At 44.0% G+C, this 21,487-nt stretch overlaps 1 protein-coding gene across 7 annotated transcripts in view; it reads right to left on the bottom strand.

Annotated features, from left to right (window-relative positions):
• The window catches only part of CPEB1 (cytoplasmic polyadenylation element binding protein 1), a 101,949-nt gene that overhangs the window by 22,858 nt on the left and 57,604 nt on the right, over positions 1-21,487 (bottom strand). For 3 of the 7 annotated variants that reach the window (XM_073227059.1, XM_073227060.1, XM_073227062.1), the window contains exon 3: positions 933-1,124. In XM_073227059.1, the coding sequence (XP_073083160.1) occupies positions 933-1,086 (154 nt within the window). In that variant the 5' untranslated portion in view covers positions 1,087-1,124. Of the gene's footprint in view, positions 1-932; positions 1,125-1,484; positions 1,670-1,734; positions 2,003-21,487 lie in introns of those variants that run through there. The other 4 variants (XM_037000662.2, XM_073227061.1, XM_037000659.2 and 1 more) reach the window with 3 other exon arrangements.

Genomic DNA, 21,487 nt, shown 5'->3' with positions numbered 1-21,487 from the left:
ATCTTTCCATGTTTTAAAGTATCTGCTGCCAATGTATTAAGGGATGATTTACGTAAAGCAAAGCACATAGATTTTGAGTATACTAAATACCTATAATATTTCTCAAGTTCACATTTCTTCCTGAATTCTCCAAGACTTGGAGTGGCCAACCCTCTCCCCTGCACCACAAGAGGGAAATAAATGCGGAGGTATCACAGAAGCAGTTTGAGGGGTTGCCAAGAAGCCCCTTCACTTTGTCCCCATCGACTCCTACCAAGATGACAAGGGACTTTAAAGGGGAGTGGCTGCTCCTTCATCTACCTGCTTACCTTTAACACAAAGACAGGAAAAGAGCCTCCTAGCTGAGGGTCACTACCCACCCCCCCGCCGGTCCTACCTACCCCTTTCCAGGATCAAGGCTCTTAACCTTATGCGAAGTCAATTCTAACATCCCAGGATCGCCCAGCCCCATGGGAGGTTAAAATTCTTCCCCTGCCATGATCCAGGGACCACCCACCCTTCATACATAGCTCCTTAGTTTTAAAAGCCACGAGAAATAGAATGTGGACATCCAGCAATCAGCCCTTAAGTCCCCTCCCCCACGTTAAAGTGTTTTGCTTCATCATCTCCAAGACAGGCCCAGGCACTAGAGGGTTGGCTGGATCTTTTCTGCATAAGGCTGTCACCTTGGGGACCCTTCTCAGGGCCACCCCAGGTGCAGACTAACAACTCCAGGGAATTTATCAGGGTAAGTGGAAAAGCCATGCCTGCCTTCATGAGCAACCATCTGTCCTGCCACACTCAAAGCCAGCATTTCCATCTCTTGCAAAACAGCTCCGTGTTGTAGGGGGTTGGGGGTGATGCGAAGGGAACAGAACAACTGTTGCTGGGGTTATCTTCGCTCTCCGCCCCATGCGTCCCCTCCCCCAACCAACTCATTTTCTGGCACTCACCCGAGTGTGTGCTGCTCTGGGCTGAGGAATCCGAGTCCTGGGTGCTCCAGGGCCGGTCCCAGCCCGTGAGACTGAGGGACTGCAGGCCAAGGCACAGGTCATTTGCATCTGGGAGGCCACGGGAAGAATCTTGCGCAGAGGTGGGGAAGAGCATCCTTCTTGTAACTGCTTCTTCAGAGTCCTGGAAGTCTGCTTTGGACAGGAGGACAGCAGAAACCCCAGAGTTAAGGGCTGTTTTCCCCAGTATTGTCAACGATAAATATTATTAATAATAGTTTCCCCAGGCTCAGGAACCAGACATCCAAGCCGGCCGGATGCTGCAGCCGCTGCCTCTGCACTTTTGGGGGCGTTGGAGCTAGAGCAGCTGCCATACAGCCCCCTCCCCACACACACACCCCTATCCCGCCTGCATTACAGACTGGCCAGCATGTGATCAGGCTGCTGATGCTTCCCGCTGCCAGTGACATCAGCCGGCTGAGCCGAGCAGCAGCAAGCGGCACCATCCCTCACAGAAGGGGGAGGGCAGGAGGGGACGACAGGGAGGAGACTTGCCTCCCAGGGAAAAGCTAGAACAACAGCTACTTGGAACAGTCCGGGCGCAGTGCTGCTGCGAAGGCAGGGTTGCGAGGCAGCGCCCTCCTATCTTCAGCAATGGTGGCCGGCGGCCGCCAGGCACGGATGAGGTCCTCTCCGTGGACGGCAGAGCCAAAGCAGCAGACTGCCTGCCTGTGCAGCTCTGCCCTCCTGCCCCTCCCTTCCCCTCCCTCTGCTCTCCACCCCCAAACCCAAAAACACTCTAGACCTGGACTCTCTCCAGCTGCTTGCTCAAGCCCTGGTTTTGCAGCCCAGTGCAAAGCTCCACGATCCCGCAAACACCCGTGTGCTCCAGCGGCCCGAGCGGTGCCCTGCCACAGCGGTGTTTACCACCAAGAGACAGGCGACCTCCAGAAAAACACTGTACACTCGGACCCTGGGGACGGCTCCTGGCGCTCCCGGCTCCTCTGGAACAGCTCAGCACACAGAAAAGGGGTCAGCTTTTGTAGAGGGCGGGGATGTCACCAGGCTGCTCTAGGTATACTGAAGTAAGCTCTGCCCTGACCAGCCCCCTCACCCCAGCAGGACTGGCATCAGAGCGGGCAGACGTATCGGGCCCAGCTCCTCCCCTCCCTTCTGCCCCTGTACACAGACTGAGGAAACACTCCCCAAACAGACCAGAACAGGAGAAACGGTCTCAGAAGTGGCATTACGCCCCACTAGAGACCCCACGTTCCGGAGCTCATATCACCCAGCTCTGACAGCAGTTTCTCCTGCCCTTCTGGGGGCTCTGGGAGATCAGTGGGGCCTTTGGGTGCCTGGGCCCTCTCTCAGGGGTGCTGCTCAGAACTCCTGGGGCCCTCACAGGTCCAGGAGCCAGTCCAGCTCTGCTCAGAGCTTTTAGAACCTTTGCTCCTTCCTCTCAGCGCACTCTCCCACGTCAGTCGTTTTCCACATGGCCTTCAGTGCAAGGCTCTTACTCAGAAGAGGGTAGAGCAGAGGCCCTGGCCCCAGGAGCAGGCTGCTCACACCCAGACCAGGCTGGCAGCCCCCCACCTTGCTTGTTCTCCATGTTACAGGAAGCGGTCACCAGACTCGGGAAACAGGTACACCTGGCACTGCCCAGGACAGGGTCTGAGGTGGGCAGAAGGGGTTATGCTGTCAGCCTCAGCCTCAGGCACAGATGGCCAGAGCCTCCTGAAGTAAACCCTTATGGTCACAGGAACTCAGCACAGCCTCGAGGGGAAAATGGCTAGGCTGTGGGTGGGACTCCTCCCATGGGTTTTTTTATTTTTTATTTTTATAAAGCTTGCTGCTGTGTCATGCATCCACGTTATTCCTGTCTGGCCTTAGATACTCTGCTTGCTACCGGTCTGTGTTTGTCAAATTCTCACCACCACTGCCCAGGCTGAGTAAGAACTCATCCACACTGGTGTTGCCCTCAACCCAGACCACCCCCCTCTCCTGCTTCTCCAAGTCCACACTTCCCCCCAAACAAAGGTTATACTTTCAAATGATCCATATGCACTAATTACAAAGACAATGCATCCTCTGAAACCGTGCAGGTTAAGAGCCCGTCCCCTACACCAGCCACCAACATGGTCCCTCCCGCCCACCCCACAGCATCCATGCCTCGAAGCAACTCTTCCCTTCCCCATCTAAAATCAGGTGTTTGTCATGTGGCTCCCTTCATGCCTCAGGCAGTCTCATCAACCATACAGAGTACAGTGATATCAGCAGTGTCAGCATCGCTAAGAGTTTGTTATACAAAATCTCAGGCCCCACCTAAGATTTACGGAACCGAGCTGTATTTGAACAAGATTCCCAGCAGAGGCACAGAGTCTGTGTAGTACCGATCTGTACAAGCACCATGAGCCTCCCATCCAGGCCTGAGCAGCAGGTCCCTTCAAGGACATCCAGGAACAAATGGCCACAAGCATCCAGGAGCCTGGCAACCTGATCAGTGCACCTCTGCCTTCACTGCCCACATCCCCACTGTGGGCATCACCACCATCCTTGTCCAGACATTCTACATTCCATTCTTCCAGATAAGAGCTGTCACTGCCATTGTAGGAGTCCTTCACTGGATCCCAAAGTCAGTGGAGGCCATGCCGTTAATCCCTTAGTGTGGCAGACTGGGAAAATAAAGTAGTTTTAAAAGTATAATAGATTCGATTTGCTCACCTGGTCTGCTATGGTGTGATCTCAATCAAATTAGCCTTTCTGAGCTTTCATCTGTAAAGTAGCCACAGCAGCTACCTTTCAGGTGTTTTGTGCGGATTATATAAAGCATTTAGTACCGTATCTGGCATAAAGTATTATTATTTTGAACCTAAATTAAAATTTAATATGCTTGCCTTATTCAAAGATTTTCCTTAGATTTAAAAGATGCAAAAGGGCTTGCTAGTTATGTGATGATTGAAATGGCATCTGGCTAGAGGCTTCGAGTGCAACTTCTCCCCACTGCTCAATAAAAACCTGCTGTAAAAGTTAGGTTTTAATTAGTCCTAAAATTTAAGGAAGCCCAGTTGTCATGACCTGCTGATTGGACCTCTGGCAGTCTTGGGCTTTTCTTTTTTTCCTTCACATAATCCACTCTGTCTATTGACTTTTTTGTTGTTTCCTGCCTTATATCCACCACTCCAGTCCAGGCTCCTCAGGTCTGAATGACAGCATTTCAAGATCACAGCAATTGCACTTCTTTCTTCCAGCTGACAAATTAATCTTCATCACACTTGTTTCTTCATATTATTCTTATACTAAAAAAAAAACCAGGGCTTCCGTTGTGTACAGGATGAAGTCCAAAGTCCTCGGTGACCTTTAAGAATGCCATGATTTGGAACCAATGAACTTTTAATTCTCCTTCTCACCAATCCTTCAGTCCACTAGGTTTGGTGTTCTCTTTGATATCCGAAATAAGGCTTATTTAGATTATGTCTTTTGCCTTCCTCTCTTTCCTGTCTGAGTCTTACTTGTTTTTCAGCTAGATTCAAGTTAAATAGTTGACAACCCACAACTTCTAACTCCTCTTCATTAACATTTTTCGCAGACACTGAGCAGGTGAATTAGATAAAACACTGCTGCTGTGTGCAGCAGCACGCCTATGGGTGCTGGGCCTGACCAGACAGGCAGAGCCCAGGCTGGACTTCAATGCCCACTCAGTCCCTTGGCTCAAAGCTTTGGGCAGTACAGAATTGTACAACTGTGCACGGCAGCCCAGAGTTTGGACTATGAGGCAACCTTGAGGATGGAAAGCACGTGCTGAGGACAGAACTGGAAGACCACTGAAGCGTGGGCCCTCGATGAAGGTGGCACCTCTGCACCAGCCCCGGAGGGCCTTCCTCCTGACACGATTATTCTGTGCTGTTATTTCATTCATGTTTCCTCAAGTTAGAGTCTAAACTTTATCAGGCAGAATATGTCTGCCTTATTTATCACTGTATGCCAGGGCCTCCCCCAGACCCTAGACCTTGGCCCACAGTCAGTGCTCAATAATACTTTACTTGAGAGCTCCCTGGATGAGTGAGAGATTGCCCTGTACAGGAAGGCCAGCTGGTCTCCCCTCAGCTGGTGACATGGAGGCCCCTGGGCATCATGGCCAAGCCCTGCCCACTAAGGGCCTCCCACATGCCCATATATGGGCACAAGGTGGGTCCATTCTGGCTGGCCTCTGTTGTGACCTCATAAGGCCCAGGGGGCTCCCGTGTCTGTAAGAGGCCCAGGAGCCAGCCCCTGGCTCATAGCCCACACCTGCTTACAGGTTGGCTGGCCCAGCTAAGGCGGTACCTCCTGCTCTGAGCACCCAGACTGAGTCCACCTGGCACAATAGCCAGATATACACATTGCGGACATAGAGCAGATGCCGCCGCCAGAGACCAAGAAATAACAGAGGAAGGAGGCGATGCTGCCAGAGGCGGGGAAGAAGAGGTGAGGGGCTTTGTTCAGGGGGCAGAGCTGGAGGAGGTGATGTGGCCAGAGGCGGAGAAGAGGAGGTGAGGAGCTTTGCTGGGGGCTCGGCTCATGTTGAAATCCCCCGCCTCTCTTATTCCCCACAGTGTGCTATCGTCGTCGCTACACTATGAGGTGCAGAAATAGCAAAAACACACTCAAGTTCACCATGTGTCTGAGTAAGATTTTGCCCGCTGTGGAGAAGTTTTTCCGCTATCTTATGAATGCCACCCTAAGGAAACGAACAAGACCCTCCTAATTAATCAATGACGCTGCCTGTCAATAAATGCTGAAAAAGCAATTTAACTCTTGTCTCTTTGCCTTGACAGGAGCTCGGGAGGGGAGGGCTTGGGGACAATTGGAAAGGGGACAGGAGGAGCGGTTGTCACACTGGATCTTGTCCCAATCTCTGACTACTCCCAAGCCACAATCCGAATCTGCCTCACCCAGCGCCCTATGGATCCCTCCCGAGCAGGGCCAGGAGCTGCTCATGCTGATTCTGGGCCCGTCTCCATCTCTGTGCTCAGTGGCTTTCTGTGGGCAGCTTGAAATGGGCCACGAACTGGCAAGTGGTGGGAGAGCTCACGCTGGCCCTCGGGGTGCCGGGCTGACGCTTGAAGCTGTGGACGCGTCGTTCCCGGGTGTCTTCAGTGGGAGTCTGGCTCGCCGGGGCTCGGGGCTCTGTGGCAGGGCTGAATCGAGCTGTCTCTGGAGTGAATCTCTGTCGTAGATGACATCCTGCAGTCTTCGCTGGGCAGGTGAGAGGCTCTCCTGAGTTCCCCAAAGGGTATCTAGAAGGTGGTCCCTTTCATCTAGCATGTTCACCATCAGCTGCTCGAAATGCGAGTCAGAGGCCGAGCCACTGCTTTGGGACCCCCTTTGGCTCAGAGGGGTGTCCTCATTAATCGTGGGCATCACTTCCCACATCACTGCTGAGGCGTGTCCTCCCCGGATGGCTGGCGGTCAGCGCCCCCAGGCCTCCCGGCTCCGCGGCCGGGGTCCTTCGCGGGCCGGCGGACCCAACTGCTGGGCGCCGCACGGGCGCTACTGTGTCCTTCCTCCGCGCGCGCGCGCAGGGCCGGCGCCGCGGCCGGGCCCCTCTTCTGGCATAAAGTATTTTATCAGAATTTTATTTTCTGATAAAAAAAATTTTCTATTATCATCATCCAAGTCAAGATACTTCTGTGAGGGATGGGGATAAATATTCACGATCATGCCACGACAGCAACCTCAAACAGAAACTCTCCTAGGTGAACTGGTACGGACGGCCGTCCTGTCCTGTCCGCAGCCACCTGTGCTCTGAGACATTTTGCTTGGCAGGCCTCCTCTCGAGCGGCTTCCTGATCCGGTGTCCCCACACTTACCCGTCCAGTCCCACCTCTCCACTCCGTATTGCAAGCGAGGTTGAGAGGTAAACCGTCAACACGGCTGACATGCAGTGAGGTAAGAGGTCTGGAAAGCAAAGGCTGATTTTACTGAACAAAAGCCCACCTCTGCTTCCCGAATTCACATCTGGTGCTGGATAGGAACCTGGCCCTTTTCACTGGGGAGTGTGTTCTTTATAATCTTTTGCCAAGCACCAATATCTAGGATCTCCAAAGGTGCTAAAAGCTGGTAACCAGCACAACATAAAGTGATAATTCTTATTCTATGGCAATCTATTTGAACAATGTCTCAGCTTAAAAGCTTCCTCCTACAAGTTTTTTTCAATATCTATATGAAGTTTCTGATTAAGTTTCATAATTTGGCTCAAAACTTTAATCATTTCCCTTTGAAAATACCAGTTATCTTTTTTATAGTTAATCTCCAGATTTCTTGATATCTGGACAACTCAAGGAAAGTAAACTGACCCAAAGCTCAAAGTCTGCCAGTCTAGAGTGGAGCACCCCCAGGCAGACTTGAAATGCAAAGGTGAGCCAGGGACACCGGCTCCAGGGCTCAGAGTGGCAGAGCCTCAACTCTGATCTTCTTTCTCTTCAGCCAAAGAACCTGTCTTTCCTCTGATGACTCCTCTCCCAGCAAAACTTAGCACAAAACTGCTCAGGGTCCTTTGCAAGTAGTTCTTTTGAGCATTTGGCAAGTAGGGAGAGCACGGCAAGGAAAGAGTAATGCCTGCTAGCCCCACTCGTGAAGCCACGAAGGCGGGCTCCATTGCAAAAGGCAGACAGTAGCTTCAAGAAACCAGCTGAAGCCCCTGGGAGACCTGAGTTTGCTTACAAAGCAAATGTACCACCAGCTGATCCTAGGAAAAAAAGAGATCCCGTTTTCAGGAGGTAGTAGGGAAGAAGGTAAGCAAGGTATGTTTGGGCAAGCCAAGTCAGGAAGAACGGAGGCTGGAACATCACATGGGTGCTCAGGCATGCAGTGAGGAATCTCTGCAAACTCGTAAGCAGGAAATGATGTAACAGCAGGTTCAAGGTGAACCAGACATCAGTGTCAGGGAGGCCAGAGATGAGAGGGAGAGGAGGGGGAAGACGGAGAAAGCAGAGGAACTGTTCGAAGAGATGGTGGCAAGAAGGGAAATACGTTAAATGACATAAGCAGACTGCAAAGTGGTATCTATATCATAACTATGTGAAAATTCTGTATGTTGATGGACATTTTGGGTAAAGGATCACAGAAAAATACAGCTATTGTGTGAAGGTAGCAGGCTGCTAATGGATTTATTTTCCTTTAGTTATTGCACAAACATAACAATACAAAATAAAATCTGTCTTCTCATTTTCCTCTTTAGATTTTAAACAAGCACACTATTATAGTTTGTATAGCAACCACACTTGAACTGTTTTCACAAAATCTCAACTTTATTCTCAAAGTCTAATCCCTGGGAATAGCCGAAACAGGACACTGGGACATTTGTCCTCATTAGATTTTTTTCAGATGACTGACTGTCTTTACAGTCAGCTGAGGCTATTTAAATCAGTAATTTATGGTAAAGTTTTTACAAGCCCATAAGGTAGCATTTCTAAGAATGTATTTCTATAGATTGTTAGGAAGATTATTTTCTTCCCCCAATTCAAGAAAACCAAAATAATGATTTTTGAAAATCCATTCTGGCAACTTAAAGAGAAACATGCAAGAAGTCAGACATCCGTCAAGATAATTTCAACTGCTGTTCATACTACAGCCCTTACCACTCGTGCCAGGAAACAGCAAACTTCTCTAGAACAGCATTCTCAAACTTGGGTGTGCACATAAATGACTTAGGAATCTTTTTAAAACATGGATTCTGATTTGGAAGGTGTGGGTCAGGCCCCAGAATTAGCATTTCTACAAAACTCCTAAGTGATGTCAATGCTACATAGGTCTGCTGACCATATGCAAAGTAGTTAAAAGTTTAAAATGGGTTTCCTATTCCAGATTCTCTCTCCAGGTAACTCATCCAGTTCTTACTCAAAACCACTTTCTTCCTGGTGTTCACTGTCCCCAGCAGGTGACTTCAATGGCTCCCTGTTGCCTCTCAGATCAGAGCCCATCTTTAGGACCTGACTTATTAACGTTGTTTTACACTATTCACCACACATTAAAGGCTAAGACTGAATTAATCACAAGTCCCCAGAAGTTCACACTCTAGAGAACAATTTATTGTTAGTCTATTTACTAATCAATAAGTGCAGCAGGAATTCAGAAGAGAGAGGCTGAACCGTGGCTAGGATACTCAGGAAAAGTCTCCTTTCAATTTCAGCTATTCATTCAGTCACAACACAGATGAGGGTGTAAAAACACACATTAGATTTACTTTGTATTTCCCACTACAAAATATGGTCATTGGCTTACTTTAGTTCTTGAGCGCTTTTAATAATCTCCAAATGAATTCTGTAAATTATTTCAAAGTGATATTTGTATTTCTTAAATACTAACAATGTTTAGATTTTTAAATGTCATATGCCATGTTCACATACTGGAAGATTCAATATTGTTAAAAACTTAAGTTTCCACCAAACTGATCTACCTAGTCAATGCGACCTCAATAATATATCTGCCCTCAAGCAATTCAGGGGGGAAAGACTTAACAAATGGGTTGAAACAACCAAATATCCATGTGAAGAAAAATGAACTTTGACCCCTACCTCACATCACATACAAACACTGATTTAATATGGATCACAGAAGCCTGAAGGTAAAAACTATAAAGCTTCTCCAAAAAAACACGTACTATCTTTATGATTTAGGATGGAAGAGTGCACAGAAGCAAAAGTTTCTTACGGAGGATACAGAAAGCAATGACTATTAAAGAAAATTTTGATAAATCGGGCTAATCAAAATTTAAAACTTCTGTTCTTCAAGACACCGTTAAGAAAATGATGAGGCAAGCCACAAAATGGGAGAGAATATGTGCAACTATATCTGACAAAAGGCTAGTGCATAGAATGCATAAGAAATCTTGAAAAGAAAAAAATCTTAAAGGGCACAAAATCTCGAAAAGGCATCTCACAACGGTACGTAACCAGCTAACAAGCACTTTAAAGTGATCATTAGCCAGCAAAGATGTACAGATTAAACCACAGTGAGATACTACACACCCACCAGATGGCTAAAATTAAAACTGCTCCACATTTTGCCAACATTTAATGTTGCTGATCAGAACTTCATACATTACTGTATGAAGTTACAACCACTTTCAAAAAAGGTCTGCCAATTTCTTAAACAATTAAACATATACTATCCCATATCTAGGTGCCCAACCAGGAGGAATAGAAGTGGATACCTACCAAAAGACCTGACCATGTACAGTGACAGTAGCTTTATTCATAACCACCAAAACGTAGAAACAACCCAAGTGACCACCAAGGATAATAAAGTGTGGTATATGCACATACTGAAATATTATTCTGCAAATATCAACAACATGGGTGAATTGAAACAATTACACTGAGTGAAAGCAGCCTTACATAAGAGAACATATGTGATTCCATTTACTTGAAGTTCTAGAACAGGCAAAGCTACCACGCAGTGAAAAGCAGCCAGGTGGCTGTTTCCAACAGGTAGCAGTGGGAGGGAGTGGGAGCCGTGGGAGGGTACTTGATGAGCTGATGGTTAATACACTACATTTAGATGGCAGCCGGGTGTGTGCATGTCAGAAGGCATCTAATAGTACACACAGTATTTGTGCATTTCCATGTGTAAATTTACCTTCAAAAATTGTGAATATTGGACATGAGTTAATGAAATACATGCTGAAATATTTAGGGATGAAGTGTATCCATGTGTGTAACTTACTTTGAAATATATCCAAAAAATAAGATGGATTGATAAATGCTTAGAGGAAATAAATGGATAGGTGATAAAAGCAAATATAACAAAATGGTGACTGTAAAGTCCAGGTGGACATTATGAGTGCTCACTTTATAATTCATTCAACTTTTCTGTATACTGTCAAATGTTCATATCAAAATGCTGGGGAAAAATGAAGTCAGACTTTTTTCTAACAAAATGCAGTCTGACTGAACTAACTGGTTTGACAAAAAGTGACTTAATTTTATGGTTGACATTTTTCATAGGTAGAGCAGTCAAAATCTATAGACCCAAGGATTTGACGAAACATACTCAAAGTGATAAAATTAAGCATATTAAGATACTGTGTATTGGCAAGGTTGTTTTTAAACTAACAGGATTTTAATTTTCTCAGTCCTTTAGGTAAACTGCATTAGAACAGGTCTCTAAGTGAAAGAGTACTAGGTACAGCAGTAGTCTTCTGAACTCTTCATAAAGCAATCTTGGTAAACTTTCAAAAAACAAATTCAATGGCTGATGACTTAGGTAACAAATCTTTTCACAATTAGATGGTTTCCAGTCCCATCTTTTCAACAAATCTGAAGGAGTAAATTGAACTGTCAGCAAGTAAAATACTAAACATGACAGATGAGTGATTTTTTGCACATAACTTAAGGAGTTCAAACAACTGAGCGTTGCTGCTCTAAGAACTTACTTATTTCTGTGAACAAGTTTACTAAGAACACAGATCTATGAAAACAAAATAGAAATGCATTTGTTGAAAATCCAGCAATTTGTTGAATCATTCCAGCAATAAGTGAGCCATCCAAAATTACATGTTTTTTAAATGCCTCATTTATCTCATTAAGAAGAATTTCCAATAAACAGTTACTAAATAAGAGTGTTTATCAAAAATCTGTAACATTCTGATTGTCTTTATCAATTGTCCTAGCAGTCAATGGTCACAGCAATCCAGAACACTTACAGCCTCTTCGTCACAGGAAATAATATTTTTTTATTAAGGTATCATTGATGCACACTCTTATGAAGGTTTCACAAGAAAAACGTGATTACATTCACCATTATTGAGTCCCCCTGCCCATACCTATTGCAGTCACTGCCCATCAGTGCAGTAAGATGCCAGAGTCCCTATTTGTCCTCTCTGAGCTACACTGTCTTCCCCGTGACCCCACACACACCATGTGCACCGATCATGATACCCCACAATCCCCTTCTCCCTCCCTCCCCATGTGCCCTTTCCCACCCCTCCCCTTTGGTAACCACTAGTCCCTTCTTGAGAGTCTGCTGCTATTTTGTTCCTTCAGTTTTGCTTCATTGTTATACAACACAAATGAGTGAAATTATTTATTTGTTTTTCTCTGCCTGATTTCACTGAACAATACTCTCTAGCTCCATCCATGTTGTTGCAAATGGTAGGATGTTTCTTTCTTGAATAGCATTCCATTGAGTATATGCACCGCATCTTCTTTATCCATTCATCTACTGATGGGCACTTAGGTTGCTTCCTTATCTTGGCTATTGTAAATAGTGCTGCGATGAACATAGGGGTGCATATGTCTTTTTGAATCTGAGAACTTGTTTTCTTTCACTAAATTCCTAGAAGTGGAGTTCCCTGGTCAAATGGTATTTCTATTTTTAGTTTTTTGAGGAACCTCAGTATTGCTTTCCACAATGGATGAACTAGCTTACATTCCCACCAGCAGTGTAGGAGGGTTCTCCTTTCTCCGCATCCTCGCCAGCATTTGTTGTTCCCAGTCTTTTCTGTGTTGGCCATCCTAACTGGTGTGAGGTGATATCTCATTGTGGTTTTAATTTGCATTTCTCTGATAATTAGCAATGTGGAGCATCTTTTCATGTGCTTGTTGGCCAACTGAATTTCTTTTTTGGAAAAGTGTCCGTTCATATCCTCCACCCATTTTTTAATAGGGTTATTTGCTTTTTGGGTGTTGAGGAGTGTGTTTATTTATTTTGGATGTTAACCCCTTGTTGAATATGTCATTTACAAATATATTCTCTCATACTATAGGCTGGCTTTTTGTTCTGCTGATGTTCTTTGCTATACAGAAGCTTTTTAGCATGATGTAGTCCCATTTGTTCATTTTTTATTGTTTCCCTTGCCCAAGATATGTTCAGGAAAAAGTTGCTCATGCTTATATACAGGAGATTTTTGCCTATGTTTTCTTCTAAGAGTTTTCTGGTTTCATGACTTACATTCAGGTCTTTGATCCATTTTGAGTTTTCTTTTGTGTATGGTGTTAGACAATAATCCAGTTTCATTCTCTTGCATGTAGGCTGTCCAGTTTTGCCAACACCAGCTGTTGAAGAGGCTGTCATTTCCTCATTGTGTCCATGGCTCCTTTTTCATATATTAATTGACCATATATGCTTGGGTTTATACCTGGCCTCTCTAGTCTGTTCCATTGGTCTATGGGTCTGTTCTTGCGCCAGTATCAAACTGTCTTGATTACTGTGGCTTTGTAGTAGAGCTTGAAGTCGGGGAACATAATCCCCCCAGCTTTATTTTACCTTCTCAGGATTGCTTTGGCTATTTGGGCTTGCCACAGGAAATAATTTATAACTTCAATTTAGGCACTCTTTTTGTTGCAAAGAAAGTATAATGTTATCAAGACTCTTGAGTGTAAAATATTACATTACGATAAAATTCTGTGGGAAGCCTAGAAATACAAGTAAAAAAGAAAAGGAATGAAAAATGTACCACTATTAAAGAACTGGTTTACATACTTTTAAATAGATAACAGGTATCAAATCTATTTTGATTCCACTGGATACATTTTGCACTTATGATGAAATGTAGAAATTAAGTTAAATGTTTAAGAAGTAGACTATTTTTTTAATGTTTTTTATTATGGTAAAATATACATAAAATTTTAAAACCACTTTTAAGTGTACAATTCAGAGACAGTCACACTTTTGTGCACCTATCACCATTATTCACTGCCAGAATGTTTTCTGTACCCATTAAGTGCTTATTTCCCCAAGAGTCCCTCCCTAGTCCCTGGTAACCACTTTGTCTCTGAATTCAAGTATTCCAGGCTCCTCATAGAAGTGGAATCAATACCTGCCCTTTGTGGCTGGCTTACTTCACTTAGCATTAAGTCTTCAAGGCTCATCCTTGGTATAGCATGATGGAATTTTCCTTCCTTTTAAAGGCTGAATAATATTCCATTGTTTGTCTCTACCATGTTTTTTTAATCCATTCATCTGTCTATGGACATATGGCTTATTTCCATGCTTTGGCTATTGTGAATAGTACTGCTATGAACATTGCTGTACAAATAGGTGTTCAATATTTTTGCATATATATACCTAGAAGTGGAATTGCTGGATCATACCGTAATTCTGTTTCACGGTTTTTTTAGGAACCACCATAATGTTTTCCATAGTAGCTATGGCATTTTACATTCCTCAATGCACCATGTTCCAATTTCTCCACATCCTCACCAAGGCTATTTTTTGTTTTTTTTCCACAACAACCATCCTAATGAGTGTGAACTGGTTTTTCATTGTGGGCTACCTTAAAAAAAATGTATACAAAGGCTTGAAAATTGTTGCACTTTGGTCAAGAAAGCCCAAGACCAAGTTTTGTTTTTCCCCCCCTCCCCCAAAAGAAGCTCTGTGCCCTTTGAAGGAAAGGAAGAGGCTTTGAGGAAGGAAGTAACAAAGCACAGAGGAAGCAGGAAGCCACAGGGAGAGTGGAAAGACCCCCATCTAAACACGTTTATGCTTCTGAACACTTATCTTTCGAGGACTTGCTTTGGTGTTGTACCAAACAAATACTGATAAATAATACAATTGTAAATTAGCTTTTATTTTGTTTGTTGCATTTTCAGTAATGTGTTAAGAGATTGGCAGCTCCAGATACAGCTCTTCTCATACTTGTGCGGCCTTCCCGCTTGACAACACACTCTCAGATGTGGCCTGGAAGCGGAACCAAGCTTGACCTTGACACATTCTTAAGAACAAAACAGCTCTTGCCCTCCCTTCCCCCAACCATTCGGTTTGGCGGACTCATTTCACACACTCCTTCAGGGGAATGGCTGCCAACACCATTCTGTGGTGGTGAAGAGCTCCTAAAGTTCTGTGTAACAAATTCTAATTCCACCCAAGGGACTGTTTTCCTGTAATGAGACAACCCTCTTCCACTCCAAAGTGTGAAGGTGGAGCTGCCACCAAGATCACCTTTTAAAAAAGTCTCTCACACACCAGGTTTCTGTGTTTCTTCCTATGCAATCCACATAGTCCTAACAGCAAAGTCAGGCCCCGTCCAGCAGGATGCTGCCACAAAGATCACAGAGATGGTCCACGCGTGCACATCAGACCCATTCTGGGCCAGAATATGGAGACTAGTCCAGGTAGGGGGTGCAACTCATGCCAAGCTAATTAGGAGTCCTTCCTTAGATTTTTCTAATTAAACACAGAGGAAGAACCATTTCCTGACTTCATGATGCCAAAGGATGTGAGCATAGCCCCTTCCTCAGATAAAAGGCAACTAGGCGAAAGGAGAATGAAATCCACACTGGGAGGGAAGCAGCAGAGAGAGAATCTTGACCAAACGGGGGGCCCTGGATTCAGCATCCTCAGTTTTTCAGCAATTTCTTCCGTTCTGTGAGCTATGTACTGAGAACCTCCCAACACGTCCCACATTTTGCTAAAGTTGGTTCTAATTAGGTGTTTGATCATTTGCAAATAAGAGTGTCTGTGTACTTCACACCCTTCAGCAAGGATTGACCCAACAAATAATTACTACAGGCAGGATGAGAATCTCTGGGACAAAGCCCCTCAAGCCCTGGCACCAGATGAGAGTCAGCCACAAAGGAAAGTAGAAAGAGGGTAACAGAACACCTGGTTAAATCTTCTCTTTTTTTTACTACAGAGCAAACAAGGCCCAGAGACCGCGGATGTGACAAAGCTACTAAGTGGCAGAAGTGGGATCCACACCCAGGTTTGCTGGTCCCAAATCCAGGGGTCACTCTGTCCTCTTCCTGTCCCCTACTTGGGGGCACTCTCTCAGGTCCAGGTCTACATGCATACATATCCCAATTCAGACTTGTTTTATCAGTAAATTATTAATGGATTGTTTTTTCTCTACTTAGGTCCCCAGGGAGCTTTGTACCAAGCTCTCCCATCCTACCAGGAGTGCAATTCTTAGCACTAACTCCTCCCACCTCTATTATCTTCCCGTCTAATCTCCCACTTATTCAGCAATTTTGTGAAATGTCAATTTCACATTCTGGTATTTCCAAGATTCCCTTGCCCATATTATTTTTGAAAGTGACAACTTATTCCCATGAAGAGTAAAAAAAGGAGGCTGCTGAGTCAAATCCAGCTCCACCTAGTCTATGGCTCTCAGTGGGAGTCTCTGAAGCAGACCGTCTTGAAGATTCTGGTCTGGAGTCCTGGAATACAATATGCTGTCCAGTAGGTGTCCCCAAGTTGCATGTAAAACTAGTATAATCTAAACACAAGGAAATATTACTTTACCTGATGCTCAACTGCTCAAATTTGGGGTTTATATAAGTTCCTTGAACATTACACCAAATTGGAGTACAGTGCCAAACCACAATAGGCTTAGACAATATAAAATACAGTGACATAAAAAGGACTGAGTGGGGGGGCTCAAGATGGTGGCGTGAGTAGGGCAGCAGAAATCTCCTCCCAAAACCATATGTATTTTTGAAAACACAACAAATACAACTATTCCTAAAAGAGAGACCAGAAGATACAGTACAACAGCCAGGCTACATCTACATCTGCGAGAATTCAGCATCTCACGAAAAGGGTAAGATGCAAAACCGTGACCCGGCGGGACCCGAGCACTCCCCACACCCCAGCTCACCGGCGGGAGGAAAAGAATCCGAGCGGGAGGGGGTGGAATCACGGGACTGCTGAGTAACCAGCCCTGGTAATCTGCACCAGGAGCACAGGCACACCCTGTATGTATACTGGATATTGGAGTAATGGAAAAGTAAAATCTGAGACGGAGACTGCAAGAAGGTCCCCACACCTGGCTCCCCTGCGATAAAAGAAAAGCAGGCACTTTTTAAAGTCTTAAAGGGAAAAGGGCTCAACACCTGGACAAAATCACCCCAGCACACTCTGCCCAGCAGGCTGGGAATCTTAAGGAACTTTAGGCCCCCTAACCCCCTGTGGGGTAAAGCAGTCCCGAAGTCCCTCACAGCGATAAGCAGCCTGCCATTCATTCCCCCTGGCCCGCGCTTCAAGCAAACCAGCTGACCTGCCACAGCTGTGGAGCAGCTGGAGAACAGCCCCGCCCACAGCAACCAAACAGAGTCTCCTCCCAGCACACGGCTAACCAGGACAGACAGAGGGAGCCAGAGCAAGGTCCGGAAGGCACAAAGGAGCACCGTTCTTGCAGGAGAAAACACCTGGCACGGCTGCGACCACCCCGCAGTGCGCTAGGCTATCCCGAGGGCCACCAAGCCCACAGCAGCTGAGAGGATTATCCGAGACTGCTCCCAGTATGTGGTAACTGGCACTGGCAGCGGAGAAGGGCAAGATGACCAAGAAGCAGGAAGGGACTTTGTTCTCCTAGCTGACACACATGCCACCTGCCTGTGACCACTTCTATCGCCCTGAAAAAGCAGAAGAATCTGATCCAGTCAAAAATCACCCAGACAACCCCAGAGAGGGCCTGGTGAGACAGATATAACCAGTCTTCCTCAAAAGGAATTAAAAATAAAAGTCATAACCATGTTGATGGACCTGCAGAGAAATATGCAAGCGATAAGGGATGAAGTCCGGAGGGAGATAACAGAAATGAAACAATTGACAGAAGGTCTTAAGCGCAGACTGGACGAGGTGCAAGAGACTGTTAATGGAATAGAAATCAGAGAACAGGAACACAGAGAAGCTGACACAGAGAGAGATAAAAGGATCTCTAGGAATGAAAGAATATTAAGAGAACTGTATGACCAATCCAAACGGAACAATATTTGCATTATAGGGGTACCAGAAGAAGAAGAGAGAGAAAAGGGATAGAAAGTGTCTTTGAAGAAATAATTGCTGAAAACTTCCCCAAACTGAGGGAGGAAACAGTCTCTCAGACCATGGAAGCCCACAGATCTCCCAATACAAGGGACCCAAGGAGGACAGCACTAAGACATAATAATTAAAATGGCAAAGATCAAGGACAAGGACAGAGTTTTAAAGGCAGCCAGAGAGAGGAAAAAGGTCACCTACAAAGGAAAACCCATCAGGCTATCATCAGACTTCTTAACAGAAAATTTACAGGCCAGAAGAGAATGGCATGATATTCTTAATGCAATGAAACAGAAAGGCCTTGAACCAAGAATACTGTATTCAGCACGATTATTTTTTAAATTTGAAGGAGGGATTAAGCAATTTCCAGACAAGCAAAAGTTGAGGGAATTTGTCTCCCACAAACCACCTCTACAGGATATTTTAAAGGGACTGCTCTGGATGGAAGCACTCCTAAGGCTAAACAGATGTAACCAGAGAAAACAAAATCACAGCAAAGAAAGCAGACCAACCAAATGCTAACTAAAGGCAAAACTAAAATCAACTATCCACAAAAACAGTCAAAGGAAACACAAGAGTACAGAATAAAACACCTAACATATAAAGAATGGAGGAGGAAGAATAAGGGAGAGAAATAAAGAATCATCAGACTGTGTTTATAATAGCTTAATAAAAGAGTTAAGTTAGACAGAGAGTTAACTTAGATGGTTACATAGTAAAGAAGCTACCCTTTGAACCTTTGGTAACCACGCATCCAAAGCTTGCATGGCAATAAGTACATATCTATTGATAATCACCCTAAATGTAAATGGACTGAATACACCAATCAAAAGACAGAGTAATAGAATGGATAAAAAAGCAAGACCCATCTACATACTGCCTATAAGAGATTCACCTCAAACCAAAAGATATACACAGACTAAAAGTGAAGGGATGGAAAAAGATATTTCACACAAACAACAGAGAGAAAAAAGCAAGTATTGCAGTACTACTATCAGACAAAATAGACTTCAAAACAAAGAAAGTAACAAGATAAAGAAGGATATTACATAATGATAAAGGGGTTAGTCCAACAAGAAGATATAACCATTATAAATATATATGTGCCCAACACAGGAGCACTGACATATGTGAAACAAATACTAACAGAATTAAAGGAGGAAACAGAATGCAATGCATTCATTTTAGGAGACTTCAACACTCCACTCACTCCAAAGGACAGATCAACCAGACAGAAAGTAAGGACACAGAGGCATTGAACAACATACTAGAACAGATGGACCTAACAGACATCTACAGAACTCTACACCCAAAAGCAACAGGATACACATTCTTCTCAAGTGCACTTGGAACATTTTCCAGAATAGACCACATACTAGGCCACAAAAAGAGCCACAGTAAATTCAAAAAGACTGAAATTCTACCAACCAACTTCTCAGACCACCAAGGAATAAAACTAGAAATAAATTGTACAAAGAAAACAAAAAGGCTCACAAACACATGGAGGCTTAACGACATGCTCCTAAATAATCAATGGATCAATGACCAAATTAAAACAGAGATCAAGCAATAAATGGAGACAAATGACAACAACAGCACAAAGCCCAACTTCTGTGGGACACAGCGAAGGCAGTTCTAAGAGGAAAGTATATAGCAATCCAGGCCTATTTAAAGAAGGAAGAACAATCCTAAACGATAGTCTAAAGTCACAATTATTGAAACTGGAAAAAGAAGAAAAAATGAGGCCCAAAGTTAGAAGGAGGGTCATAATAAAGATCAGAGAAGAAACAAATAAAATTGAGAAAAATAAAACAATAGAGAAAAATCAATGAAACCAAGAGCTGGTTCTTTGAGAAAATAAACAAAACAGATAAACCCCTAGCCAGACTTTAGATAAACCCCTAGCCAGACTTAAGAGAAAAAGAGAATCTACACACATCAACAGAATCAGAAATGAGAATGGAAAAATCACGACAGACCCCCACAGAAATACAAAGAATTATTAGAGAATACTATGAAAATCTATATGCTAACAAGCTGGAAAACCTAGAAGAAATGGACAACTTCCTAGAAAAATACAACCTTCCAAGACTGACCAAGGAAGAAACAGAAAATCTAAACAGACCAATTACCAGCAATGAAATTGAATCGGTTATCAGAAAACTACCCAAGAACAAAAGCCCCAGGCCAGATGGATTCACCGCTGAATTTTATCAAACATAGAGAAGACATAATACCCATTCTCCTTAAAGTTTTCCAAAAAATAGAAGAGAAGGGTATACTTCCAAACTCATTCTATGAAGCCAGCATCACTCTAATACCAAAACCTGGCAAAGATACCACCAAAAAAGAAAATTACAGACCAATATCCCTGATGAACATAGATGCAAAAATACTCAACAAAACATTAGCAAACCGAATTCAAAAATACATCAAGAGGATCATACACCATGATCAAGTGGGATTCATCTCAGGGATGCAAGGATGGTACAACATACAAAAATCCACCAACATCATCCAGGACATCAACAAAAAGGACAAAAACCATATGATCATCTCCATAGACGCTGAAAAAGCATTTGACAAAATTCAACATCCATTCATGATAAAAACTCTCAACAGAACGGTTATAGAGGGCAAGTACCTCAACATAATAAAGGCCATCCATATATGACAAACCTATAGCCAACAACATACTTAACAGTGAGACGCTGAAAGCTTTTCACCTAAGATCGGGAACAAGACAAGGATGCCTACTATCCCCATGGTTATTCAACATAGTACTGGAGGTACTAGCCATGGCAATCAGACAAAACAAAGAAATACAAGGCATCCAGATTGGTAAAGAAGTCAAACTGTCACTATTTGCAGATGACATGATATTGTACATAAAAAAGCCCTAAAGACTCCACTCTAAAACTACTAGAACTATTATCTGAATTTAGCAAAGTTACAGGATACAAAATTAATACACAGAAATCTGTTGCTTTCCTATACATTAACGATGAGCCAGCAGAAAGAGAAATCAGGAAAACAATTCCATTTACAATTGCATCCAAAAAAATAAAATACCTAGTAATAAACCTAACCAAGGAGATGCAAGACCTATACCCTGAAAACTACAAGACACTCCTAAGAGAAATTAAAGAGGACACTAACAAATGGAAACTCATCCCATGCTCTTGGCTAGGAAGAATTAATATTCTCAAAAATGGCCATCCTGCCTAAAGCAATCTACAGATTCAATGCAATCCCTATCAAAATACCAACAGCATTCTTCAACGAACTAAACAAATAGTTCTAAAATTAATATGGAACCACAAAAGACCCCGAATAGCCAAAGCAATCATGAGAAGGAAGAATAAAGCAGGGGGGATTTTGCTTCCCAACTTCAAGCTCTACTACAAAGCCAAGGCAATCAAGACAATTTGGTACTGGCACAAGAACAGACCCACAGACCAGTGGAACAGAATAGAGAATCCAGATATTAACCCAAATGTATACAGTCAATTAATATACGATAAAGGAGCCATGGACATACAATGGAGAAATGACAGCCTCTTCAACAGCTGGTGTTGGCAAAAACTGGACAGCTACATGTAAGAGAATGAAACTGGATCACTGTCTAACCCCATACACAAAAGTAAATTCCAAGTTGACCAAAGACCTGAATGTAAGTCATGAAACCATAAATCTCCTAGAAAAAAACATAGGCAAAAATCTCTTGGACATAAACATGAGCAGCTTCTTCATGAGCGTATCTCCCTGGGCAAGGGAAACAAAAGCAAAGATGAGTAAGTGGGACTATATCAAGCTGA

Source organism: Manis javanica, chromosome 18 (assembly GCF_040802235.1).
Source record: "Manis javanica isolate MJ-LG chromosome 18, MJ_LKY, whole genome shotgun sequence".
Classification (NCBI taxonomy): Eukaryota; Metazoa; Chordata; class Mammalia; order Pholidota; family Manidae; genus Manis; species Manis javanica.
The sequence above is the reverse complement of the archived record's forward strand: the minus strand, read 5'-3'. Positions and strand labels throughout refer to the sequence as shown.